Source organism: Panthera onca, chromosome E1 (genome assembly GCF_046562875.1).
Source record: "Panthera onca isolate mPanOnc1 chromosome E1, mPanOnc1 haplotype 2, whole genome shotgun sequence".
Taxonomy (NCBI): domain Eukaryota; kingdom Metazoa; phylum Chordata; class Mammalia; order Carnivora; family Felidae; genus Panthera; species Panthera onca.
The window spans coordinates 47,014,787-47,027,890 of record NC_138352.1 but is presented as its reverse complement, the minus strand read 5'-3'; the positions used below and the strand labels follow the sequence as shown (position 1 = coordinate 47,027,890).

The following is a 13,104-nucleotide window of genomic DNA, read 5'->3' as shown; positions in this document are numbered from 1 at the left end:
TTTCTATCCTGCTACTTACCAACTGTACATGAATTAGAAAATTTAATAAGCCTAAGCTTTAGTATGTATTCTTATCTGCAAAATTAGAATTGTTATAAGCATTAAATAGGATAAAGCACCTAGAATACTTAGCATAATGGCTGGCCCACAGTAAGCACTAAGAAAATGTCATTACTATTGTAGACACAAATGAATACATGTGGACAGCTGAGTAGACAATACTGACCAGATAGAGAAGGAAGTTCAACTAAAGTCAATTCTTTGGATCTTATTTCCAGCCCAGTTTCAAATCTTCAGTTAACCTCTCTTCTTCATCACAACGATGGCACCTGTTGCTGTCATCATCAAAAATAGCTGATAGTCCTGAGACCCTATTCCTGGCGGTACCCAATTTTTCTCACAAAGGATGAGAAAAAGTGCTCTCTAAAACTTGTTTTAAGATTATTAAAGCCGTTCAGCCCAAGCCGTTATCCAATTCACTCCTTTTAACTTGAAAATCTCTTTATATCTATCTTCTTCCCTACCTCATGTCCTTCCAACTTTTTCACCAAAAACCAATGCCAGCACTGGTGCTCACAAGTGACCACTCCTTGTTATGTCTGTTAACCTACCGTTCTTCTATCTTTAACAGTTCCCTCTCCAGTGGTTCCTCCTCTATCCACAAACATCTTCCCCCAACCTTGCAACCCATCAGGCTTCCATCCCATCTCCTCCAGGGATATCTTGGCCAACCTCTCAAGCTTAATCTGTCCCAAATTAAATTTACCATCTCTTCTACTGCCCAACCCAACCCAAATCTACTGCCTAACCCTGATGCAATTTAACTCCTCTGGTTTAATGCTGATACTATCATTCAGACACTAAGCCTTGAAACCTGCTAGTCACTGCAGGGCCTTTACACTTGCCTCTCCAAGTTGTCTGGAGCACTTTTTCCTCAACCTTTCACATAGCTGGTTCCTTCCAATCATTAACATCTTACCTAGACTCCCTTTTCTACAGGGATTCCTCCCTTAGCTACGTTAGCAAAAGAACCTTCCTCCCAAGTCACTCTCTAGCTGAAACCCAGTTTCATTTTCTTCACAGAACTTTGCACTATCTGAAATTAATCTTATGTGGGTTTTTTTTTTTTTTTTTTTTTTTTTACTTATTTAATCCTTTCTCTATGCACTGTGTAAAAGCAGATACCATATCTGCCTAGCACAAAATACATGCCTGGCAAACATCTTTGAATAATTTTCCTGGATTTCTATTTTCCTCCACATAACCACCACTCTTACACAGCCCCTCAACCTGAACAAGATAAATATTTAAAAGAAACATAGCTTGGACCACGGCCTTCTCATTGGCCTCCCTGCTGTCTGTTTCCTCTCCATCCAATTCCTCTTATATCCAACCTGCTACATAATTATCCTAAATCACACCTCTTGTCAATTACTTCTTCAAAATTCTTCAATAGCTACTCATTGAGTACAAAATTCTTCAATAGCTTACTCACTGAGTACAAAATTAGGTACCATCCTTATCTAAGATTTACTACTCACTTCTGGCTCCACCCTACCTTTTAAAAAATTAAATTCTCTCTTTTGGCCATTTATTTTGAAATAGAGAAACAGTAGGTTGCAAAGAAATGTACAGGAATTCCCATGTACCCTTCCCCCAACTTCTCCAACATCATCAACTTACACAGCTCTTGTACAATATCAAAACCAAGAAGCTGGTACAATCCATACAGCTTATCCAGATTTCACTAGTTATGTATACACATTTGTGCATGCATGTGTGTAACCATGTGCATGCAGATGCACACAAGCACTCAGGCTCCCTTGTATAGCTCTTGTATCACATGTGTACTTGGGTAATCACTACCATAACCAAAATATTCAACTGTACCATCACCACAAAACTCCTTCTGTTCCCCCTTACTCATCCCCCCATCCCTACCCCTGGCTACTACTATCTATTCTCCAGCTCTATAATCATTTCATGAATGTTACATAAATTGAATTCTTTATTTTTATTGATAAGTAGTATTCTGTAGAATGGATGTACCACAGTTTATTTAACAATTCATTCACTTAAGGACATTTGGGTAGCTTCCAGTTTAGGGATAATACAAATAAAATTGCTATGAACATTCACATACACAGTCCTGCATGAAAATAGTCTTAATTTTCCTAAGATAAATTCCCAAGAGTGCAACTGCTGGCATCTTACTTTTGTAGCCTCACTTTTCCCAAATTCCTCCTGTTCCCATATCACAGTCAAATAAGACTACTTGTACTGTTTCCTCTTCTTCTCTGGTTTCTAATCCTCTCATCATTTGCATATTTATTATTAATAGCTGCCTAAACCACTTTTTCAAAGAGGATGAAGAAATAAATTAATTTATGGGGTGCCTCAGTGGCTTATTTGTTGAGCATCTGACTTTTGGTATCAGCTCAGGTCATTATCTCACCGTCATGAGATCGAGCCCCATGTCGGGCTCCTTGCTGAGCATGGACCCTGCTTGAAATTCTCTCTCTCCCTCTCTCTGCTCCCTCCCTCCCTCCGTCCCCCTAAATAAATAAATGAACAAACAGTTATCTCATTTACATGAAGGAAAAAATAAATAAAAGATGATGGAGTATTTTATCAATCCTGTCCCACTGAAATGTGATCTCTTTCCTATAAACCTGCATCATATTTGCTAAACTTCTCTTATAAAATGTATGTTCTACCAGTCTCATAGATGCATATATGCCCTATACTTCCATTACAACAGTAAACTCCCTGGAGACAGATCATTTCTTATTAATTTCATATTCACTCTGGCACCAAGCACACTGTTTCTGTTATAGCAGGAGCTCAAGCAAAACAGAATCTTCATTGTTGAATGAATGGACGAATTACATATATTTGCCCTAAGAGGGCTCTGATTTAACCAGGAATCCAGGATGTTATATTTGCATTAAAAAAGACAACTAATAATACAAGTCTATACAGGCTAAGTGCCAAAGGACAATAAAAGCAAGAAATGTTAGAGAAGTGCAGAGAAGGCAGCAATCTTTTCTGGGGCAGTTGAGGAATGCTTCTTAAAGAAGGCTGTTTTTGAGGGAAACCTTGAACAGATGAGTAGAACCCAGAAAAGTAGAAAAGGGAGTCCTTTTTGGTAGACATTATTTAAGAACAGTATACGGATTGATCTCATTCTTTGTAGCTTCTGGATAATATTCCACTATACAGATGTGCCCCAAGTTTTAACCTATTCTCCTGATAGTAGACATTTAGTATGCATCAGTTAGAATTAAGTTTGGATCCATGTTACGGAAAATCCAAAAGGAGTGTCATAAACACAAGATACTTTATTTCTCTCGTGTGAAAGAAGCCCGCACGTAGACAATTCATTGTTGGTATGTGGACTCCATGGTCTTCAGACTCCATGCTCCATTTTTCACCTCCACCACACTAGCATATGGCTTTTTTTCCCAAGGTTGCCTTATGAGCCTAGCCAACATCTTGTTACAGGCAACTGAAAGGAAAGAGAAAAAAAAAAAGGGGCCTACCTCAGAGCTAAGCCAGCTCCCTTTATGCAGACTTCCAGAAGTTTCACACAACACTTTCAGTTCTACATCACTGGCCAGAACTTAGTTATATGGCCATACCTAGCTGAAAGGGAAGCTGAAAAATTCAGTCTTTCACATGAGTGCATTGCTGTCTCAAAGGAAATTTAAGATTTGTAACCAAAAAAGGATAATAGATATTGGGTAGCAGCCAGCAGTTAGAGAGAAAAACTGAAATCTTGCCCTGCCAATGAGTAAGCACACACATCATCTTCCATAGTCAGGAAAAAGAGAAAGAAAAGAAAATGAAGCACTTCACAACCTGACCTTGAAATAAACAAACAAGCCAAGAAAGAAGGAAAGAAAGAAAAGAAAAGGATTACATCTGGTTCTACTTCCTAAAATAGAAGAAGCTTTAATCCTGTTTGTGTAAATTACTAATTCCCTTACAAAACAAAATTTTTCCCTGGAGTCTGCAATATTCTTATGATAACCATGTCCGATTTCCCACCATGAACAAAGTAACTATAACCTTGTATTCCTGTGGGTTTTTACTTTAAATACCTGTTGTATTTTTTAATCAGCAAGCCAGTCCTGAAGTTGGACTCCCTCACAGAACTTTGCAAGTAAGCTATTTTTCTTAAGTGATTTTTCTTTTCCTAATACTTTGGTGCCTCTAAGTCTTCCCTCACAGCAGTCTCAGCCACAGGATTGTTTCTTGTTTTCACTATTACAAATCCCACTGCAGTAAACAGCTTGTAAATGCCTCCGTGTATACACAGTGACAATTTCTCAAACATAGATATCTAAAAAAGAACTTGCTGGGACAAATGATATGCACATTTTTAATATCGTCTACTTAAAAATGCTATTGGCAGAACGGTACTAGTTGATCCCCCATCACTATATGAGCATCCCTGACTTCCCACACATCAACAACACATGAGAGTATCCCTCTTTTCATTTTTAGCAAATCTGATAGGCAAAAACATGCCTTGTTGTTTCCACCTGCATTTCCCTAACTACCACCTAGTTAGTAATGATAGTCTATCTAGGTTGAACATCTTTATTATGTTTATTGACCATTTGTATTAATTATTCTTTGAAGGACTGGTTATCATCTGCCCATCTGGATGGTCTTCTTATGGATTTAGAGAAGTTCTTTACATATTCTGGTTATTAATCTTTTGTTATACATATTATCACAGTTTTCTTCCAATCTATCCCTTACTGTTTTACTTTGTTTATAGTATCATTTGTTTTACAAAGTAGTAAACTCTGATGTAGTCAAATTTAGCAGCCAATTCTCTGACTTCTGGGATTTTGTCTTGCTTACAAAGACCCTGCCACTGCAAAATTACAAACATATTGTCTTCTATTACTTGAAGGGTTTGCCTGTTACATTTAAGCTGCATGAAATTTATTTTTATATATGCTATAAGGTAGGATTTTCTCTAATTATTTTACTAAAGGGATAACACTATATCCTGAAGATCTATCTATCTACTCCCTTACTTTGGAATATTATCTTTACCATATGTTAAATTATCACACAGAATTAAAACTATTTCTGGACTTTACTTTTCTGTTCTATAAATCCATCTGCCCATTTGTACACCAATACTACAAAGTTTTAGTTGTCAAAACTCCGTAGTATTTTTTGATATCTGGTAAATCAGAAATCAGGCTCCTCCCTATTGTATCTTTTAAAAAGGGTGGGGGGCACCTGAGTGGCTCAGTCAGTTAGGCCTCCAACTCTTGATTTCATCTCAGGTCATGATCTCACAATTCATGGGATCAAGATTCTCTCTCTCCCTCTCTCTGCCTCTATACCATTCCCGTGAGCACTCACAAGCTCGCTCACTCTCTCTCTCTGTCTCTCAAAATAAATAAACTTAAAAAAAAAAGCTGGCTGTTCTCATAAATTTTCTCTTCCAGGTGACTTTAAACATCAGTTTACTAAATTCCTTTCAAAAATCCTACAGAGATTTTTTTTTTTATTGAGATTGCCTGATTTGTAGATTAGCAGTTTTTCTTTTTAAGAGAACTTGCATGTTTTTAAATTAGCATGTATGTACCAACTACCTATGTTGGGATGAGTTCTGTGGGAATTCAAAGCATTTTTAAGACATCCTTGCTCCACAGTAACATACCATCTGATTGGGGGGGGGGGGGGGATAGATATAAATAATGAGTGCATTAAATGATAAATATCTTTAGAATTAAAGTTGTGGCTCATTTATGGTCACTATAGTATGCACTTTGAGGCTTATTTCTGCCTGTCATTTTACTTCTGTTTTTGTTTTTTCTTTGGCCTTTTTTTTTTTCATTTTTAAACACCTGACAACTAGGTAAATATTTATAAACATAATTGATTTATACCTTAGTCATCCTAGGTAAGAAGTTCTATTATCATTCCCATTTTACAGATAAAGAAACTGAACCTCAAAGAAGTTAAGTAACCTTCCCAAGATCACAGAACAAGTAGGTGGAGGACAGCTAAGATCTGAAACTGTTTCCCAGACTTCAATCCCCATAGTTCCACCTCTTCTTCCCTCCCCCTTTTAAGTTCCTGCTACTTTATCGAATGCAAAGCTCATCTCTGAAATAAGGATAGGAAATGAATAAATGAGTAGCATGCATTTTTTTAAACTGTTTCATCCTCTGTACAATAACTTTCATTGTATTTGCTGTACAAGCCCAGCAAATAATAAAAGCGTACAGGGAGAATAAGGGCACGTTCCCCTCTGCCGCTGTCCAGGTTGGACCTGTCCCGAGTTCCTCTCCCTTTCCCTTAAGCTAAGCACAGGACTCATTACATAATTTATAGAGCCCTGTGCAAAACCAAAGCGTGGGGTCCCTTGTTCAAAAATGATTGCTACCTTCAAGAGGCAGACCGTTAACAAAGCACAGGACCCTTCTAGGCACAGGGGTGGGGAGGGCTCAACCACATGGATACTATGCCCAAGAAGCAGGCCCCGGCTAAGAGTTTCTCTCTCTTTTCTAACCTGGGTCTCTGGCTCTGTAGACTCACAGCCCTGCTCTGATGAAGAAGGCTGCTCAGAAGTCTTCCTCCCCACTGACAGCGACTACGACTCCAGTGATGCCCTGAGCCCCCGAGACCTGGACCTGGTCTACCTGTCATCACAGGATATCGCCCAGCAGGCTCTCAGCGGCCTAAGTGGCAGCGCCCCCGACGTTCTGCAGGTGCACGACATGAAGAGTCCTCTGGGATCGGGCCAGGACCCCCAAGGCCGGCCCCCGGGGCCGGATCCCGACCACTCGTGCGCCGAAGTCCTCCACAGCCTGACCCTCACCGGCTTCACTCCCAAGAACCACGCCAAGATGGCGCCGAGCGCCAGGCCGCCGCTGGGCTTCCTGGGAAAGCGGAAGCCGGCTAAGCACCAGCACTACGGCGGCTTCAGCCGCCACCACCGCTGGCTGCGCATGCACAGCAAGACGCAATCGCTCTCGCTCTCCGACGGCGTTTACACGCAGCACGTGTCTCGGGCCTGCGCCCTGGCCCAGGAGCCCGCGGAGGCCGAGCGGCTGGGACCTGCCCCCGTTGGGTCCCGGGGCCTGGTTCTGGCCCACGCCGCAAGCCTCCCTGAGGAGGGGAAGAGCAGCCTCCAGGATGCGAGGCCTGCGGTACGTCGCATCTACGTGGAGCCCTACCCCGCGGCCCTGGTGGACGCAAAGCCCTGGGCTGCCTTGAGCCCGCCCCCCGGGGGCCACTCGGCCCTACCCAGCCCCACCGGCCCGGAGATGAGCCCCGAAGGCCCCACCACCTCCCCCGTGTCAGAAATACTCAGCAGCATGCTTTAGGGAGTCCTGCAACTGGCTGTCCTGATCCACAGCAAATCCCTGCATTCTCCATCACTCTCCCTCCAGCCCGGCCCCCACTGTGTCCCCAACCCTTTTCAAATGGTTTGAAATGTTAAAATTCCAAAGGTTACAGGTTCAAGTCCCTTTTTTTTTTTTTTTTTTTTTTTTTTGGATACAGTTAGGTGGAAGTGAGAGTTGCCAGTGTTGTTCCCGGTTCAGGGCACACAAGAACTTTTGTGTCAACATGGAGTCCTGGACTATTTAGGGGCACCCATGGCTGAAGTAGGGCAGCCTAAAGAGCCACCCTCAGTTCTGCAGCCGGCTCTGTAATCTGACCTTTGGGTTTAGGGCTCTTTCTTGAATTTGTGACTGATGGGGAGGAGTTCTAGAGATGAAAATAAGATTAACATTGTTTTTCCTTCCGTTCTAAACCTTCAGAAGAGTTTAAGGGAAAGAAGCGCAGGTTGCGTCTTCAGGGCACAAAGTCAAGTGGACTTGACCTGGGTTCCCAGTCAGCTAAACCAAGTCATTCCAAAGTGCAGGGTTCTCAGTTGGTCCCCAAATCAAATTTATCCATCAGCACTGATGGTAGGCCTAAAACAGATCTTTTCTTCATTTAGTGCTCTGTGGAAATCACCAGAAGCAAAAGTAGAGGATGCTTTGCTTCTAGCTTTGTCTTGCAAAGGTAAAACAGGGCAGGAAGCAGGACTTCCTGCACACTCAGTTCCCGTTCAAGCATGAAAATGGTCCTTGTATTATTCAGGGTGCAAGGAGATAGCTGAATTAAGTGAAAGCCTCAGTTAAAGACAAGACAGAGAGTGGGAGAGAAAGATGGGCAAAAATGCATTTTTTCTACAATCCTAAGATAAGTAAGTCCATGGGGCTTTGTCTCTGAAAATGATAGTGGATCTGCTTAGATTCTTAGGTGATGGAATTGTCATTGAATGAGAAAGTGCCCTTCAGATATGGCCAGGCAGCTGATGAAGTCCTTACAGACACACTGGCACATTTACTCACCCCTACATCACAGGTCATGGGACAGATTGCCCAGGGCTTGGGTTGCTGGCTTCCCCTTTTCAGTTCACCCCTTCCAAAGTCCACTTTGCTCTGAGATCAGCTGGCCCATTGGCCTCAGGGAAAATCCTCAGGGACAGAAGTCCCTGTCAATGGTTCCGAAACTGCTTAGAGACACCTGAAAAAAGTGTTTTGGTCTCAGTGCCTCCCACCTGCCTTTCTCACAAATGAGAAACCCAAATCAAAGAGAAATCACACTGCATATTCCAAAAAGGCATGAGCCTTCTCTCATTTCCTGGAGCCAAAACTCATTCAGTTTACTGATATTCTAAATGGTCCTTTTCTGCTTCACAGGCATTTTGGTTAAATATTGCTCTTTATGGGCCCTACCCCTGTCCTCACAGTTCTACCATTCCTCCTCATGGGAGTTCATACAAAGTCCCCTGTTCACAATGTTATTCCGATCCCTTCCATTTTTAAAACATTTGATTTAAACATAAATAATTACCCTGGTGGAAAGGTACAGATTTGGCCCATGGCCTATGGTCATTAGAAAACTAAAGCCCAGAGCTCAATCTTTATTTTTTTAAGAGATTTTATACTCAGTGAACCACCACCCCCCATCCCCCCACCCCCCCACCGCAGAGAATCTTGAGCAGAATCACTGTGGCTTCTTTTCTATGCCTGCAAGGATTTTAAAATGCAGTTTTCTTCTGTTCTGAGTGAACTCTATGTATATGGAGTATTAGAGTTAGAAAGGACCATAAAATTAGTCTAAGTGCTTGCGTTTGTTTACAGATGAGTCAATTAAAGCCGAGAGAGGTTAAGTGACTTGCTCAAGGTCACAGAGCCACTTTAGTCTCAGAGTTAGGGTCAAAACCTGGAACCATTCCCTTTATAGTAGGTTGGCCCATTGGGAATTGGTACACACCTATCAAAAGTCAACTTTTGATCGACTGTAGACTACTTACAGAATTTGTAGATTATCTCTTTTAATTCCAAATTCGACCCCTTTTCTCAACCTTTACCTAACAGATTTCCATTATCACAGAGCTCCTTGTTGCCAGGAAATACAAATTTCACATAACAGGCATCTAAGCTAAGTTACTTAAAAGGCAAATTTAGAGAAATGTCACTTAAAATTACATACCACATGACTCCCCTTTAATAACAAGAATGACAGTCACCTGCACTCAATTTCTATTTATTTCTAATTATAGGACAAGATTATATATGTTGAATGCTGGAATTGCCAAAACTAAGAAACCAAGTGATTCTCTGATCATGACCTGTCTGGTGGCATGAAACAAAATTTGTGACTGTGAATTAGATGGGAGGCATTCAGCAGGCAGCAAAAGCAGAGACCAACCCACCCTTCTGGACCCTCAGATTCTGGCACATTGGACCAAATAATGACTCATGAAGTAAAATTGCATTAAATCCAAACCCACTAACTGATATTGGGAACATGGTTTATTTTTTTACCTTCTATGAGGAAAAGAGATGCATTCCCATGAAATGAATAATGCACATTCAATTTCAATGGGCATAGTCCACTTGAAAATGCATCTTCCTAGCAATATTCCTATACAGAAGTGGATGTTATATCCTCAGTAATTAGCCATTTGTTCAAGCAGGTTTCCTTCACTTGTACCTCCACTTTGCAACATCTTGTGAGCCTGTTCTAGATTCCTGTGAGGGACAACTATGTTCTCTAATTCACAATACTTTATTCATTTGTCCAGGCCACTCATTACAGACACTTTACAACATCTGAGGAGTTTTTTGTTTGCTTATTTGTTTTATTTTATCTTGATGGCTTTGTTATGCTTTGGATATGATGAACTTTTTGTCTTTTTTTTTTTTTTTTTTTTTTTTTTAAGTCCACACTGGGAGCCTCTGGAGGAAATATTCCTGTCCCAGGTCTTCTTTTCCATAACTTTTCTACCATGCTTAACTCTCACTTGTGTTATCCAGCTCTCATCATTTGTGAAAACGCTCAAAAGTTGTTGACCAGGGCCCTCTCACATGTCCCTGTCTCTATTCTAAGTCCCACAGAGAACAAAAGAACAAAGTATGAAACATACTCCCAGGCCACAAGGAGCTCACAATCTGATAGGAGTGTAGCCATCCTCACTGTACATCTTCCCTTTGATGTTTTAGAAAAGGCAAAAGCCTGTCTCCTCAGCCAGGCTGACATAGGGCATGTTGGGCTAGAGATCATTGATTTCACTCTTGCTGGCTATTGAGAAGGGAAGACAGCCTGGAAAATGCAAGTCTCCAATGTATATGCTTGGCAACCATTTACAAGGCTGTCACATCCTCTTAATTGGTGAGGGGAACTGGGAGACAGTAATTAAAAACATTTACTCTAGGGAGTGGGTATTTTAAGAAGTGGGTACTTAAAGATGAGACCCATTCCATTTTAAGAACATTCACTAATGCTCAAAGCAATAATTACACTGGATAGAATGGTTCCATTTGGTTTGAAAGTTGAAGCCAGTTAGTAATAATATTCCTCCAGCCCCCATTCCTGAAGGATCCCAAAGCACTTTATGAAAAGCAATGACTGAAGCCTTGTTGTACTCCCCTAAAAAGACCTTGTCTGGGAGCCACCTGGCAAGCACCCACCCTATCCTTGCCAGGAGATCGTGCCAGACAAGTGGGAAAGAGGACTGGCCTCTCATTTATTGTTATCCTGCCACACAAAGGTACACTCTGGGGACTGCTCACCTCTTCCCTTGAAGACAGCAACTTTAGACAAAGAGGCATACTAGAAAATCCCAACCCCTTGCCCCCCCCCCCCCCACTCCACCCAAGCCGTACTCACTTTCTCTTGGAGAACTATCAACTCAAGCTGCTAAGGGGTCTGCAGTGGACTCAAGTTCCCTAGTTATGTCAACAGCACACAGAAGTCACTGGCTTCTTAAAACTGATACTGTTGGAAAGATGATGCCATTACCTGACGGTTCTCTCCAGTTTGTCTGTAGCAGAGCTACAGCCGGGGGTGTGCATCTCTTGGTATGTTTGTTTATTGAATTGTAACATACCAATCAGAGAGGGTAGTTATCAATTAACAAGAGAACACTCTCAGAGAATTGAAAGGGCTACATCATCACTTTAACAAGTCTAAATATTTTCCCAGATGATTCAGTGACGCAAACCTGAAACTTTTTTTTTTTTTTTTTTCCTCCTGGTCATACCTTTAAGGAAAAATTTAAGGGAGCTGTTTGGAAAGCAATGATACCTCTTCATAGGTAGTAGAGTGAACAAGGGAAAAACTTGTTTCTTTGCCGGCCCCCTCTCATAAGATGTTCAAACACATGGCTTATGACTGTTAAGCTAAACTTCAACAAGGCCTTACAAACAACAAGGGTAGTGTATTTGAAACTATGTTGCGCAGTTTGGAAACTTATTCTAAGATCCTAATTCAGAGTTTTTCTGAGGTGTTGAACTTTGCCATTAGCAAAAAGTATTTTTAGAAAAATCCATTGACTGTTTATGAAGCACTGATTTTGCCATATTTCGGGTCTCTGGTTTTTCCACCACATCTGTACCCAGTGGTTATATTTGTGGGTTTTTTCAATTATTTCTTCTATTTCCATTATTAATGAATTTGTAAAATAGTTATTCAAAAAGACAGTTGGTTTTGTTTAACCATCAAATAGGTTTCACAGTCTATTGTGAAAATATTCTATTTTGATAAAGGATGTAGGAGGTTTGTTGTGGTTGTTTTAAATATCACCCCAGGGTCCTTCCCCTCCAGATATACACATTTTTTTTTTATTTTAGCAAAAGCCAGTATTTAACTTAGTGGCAAATGTTATCAAGCTATTAGTTAATGCCCTTTGGTCCTCTTCCTTCAGTCCACGACATGAAAATCTGAATATGCTTTCACAGTAACTGGTAGCTGATTTATAAAAACCAAATCTGGCAAATTTTTCTCTCAAGTCTGTCTGAGTTGCTGTGTTACTTCTTGCCCTGTGACCAACCAGATGTTTGGGGATATCCCATCTACGTGGCCACAAGCATCAGTTTAATGGTTGTGATAGAAAAAAGAAGTGTATATGAGTGTGTGTGTGTGTGTGTGTGTGTGTGTGTGTGTGTAGTGGGGGAGGGCTGTTTCATAGAAAAAGTAATTTTTTGACATTCTATTAGGCAGTGTTTAACTGCTTCCTGCCTCATGTGTACATAGTGATTTGGCTGATCATTGGTTATTTGTTCAGAACTTAATGTATCTTGTTGCTACGTATGCAACTGAGTGTATGTAAAAGTTTAGACTTCGGTACATTATCTGCACAATTTTGTGTGCTTTAAACCTCTGTAAATGTACAGATGAATCATGTAAGGTGTATTAAACGTGACCTCTACTCTTGAAACAATAATATTTTGTAGTATGCACATTTGCAAACTATTTGAACATTTTAAATGGATATTGTAAATGGCCAGTACACTCGATCAAAATCAACACTGGTAAAATGCATGCCTCTTCAACCTACCAATTTATAAGAAGAGGTCAAGGGTTAACAAGAATTAAGATAATTTTTCTAATGGCAAGTATTTTTGATAATTTCCTACATGCCTAATTGTATTTGAAAGAAAAATTGTCAACAGAAGAAATCTTAGCTATCAGAGGGAATGACTTTATTTCATAAGCATTAAATAATACTAATATACTTTATATCTAACCTGATGTTATTGAAATATAGTTCATAGGAGAAGTCAA

The 13,104-nt window shown here is 40.6% G+C and overlaps 1 protein-coding gene across 1 annotated transcript in view; it reads left to right on the top strand.

The window, feature by feature from the left end:
• Nucleotides 1–7,576, top strand: part of ANKFN1 (ankyrin repeat and fibronectin type III domain containing 1) — a 174,278-nt gene extending 166,702 nt beyond the window's left edge. The window contains exon 19 of the mRNA XM_060646482.3: nucleotides 6,568–7,576. Coding sequence (XP_060502465.1) covers nucleotides 6,568–7,364 — 797 coding nt within the window. The 3' untranslated portion in view covers nucleotides 7,365–7,576. The remainder of the gene's footprint in view (nucleotides 1–6,567) is intronic.
• Nucleotides 7,577–13,104: the final 5,528 nt, after the last annotated feature.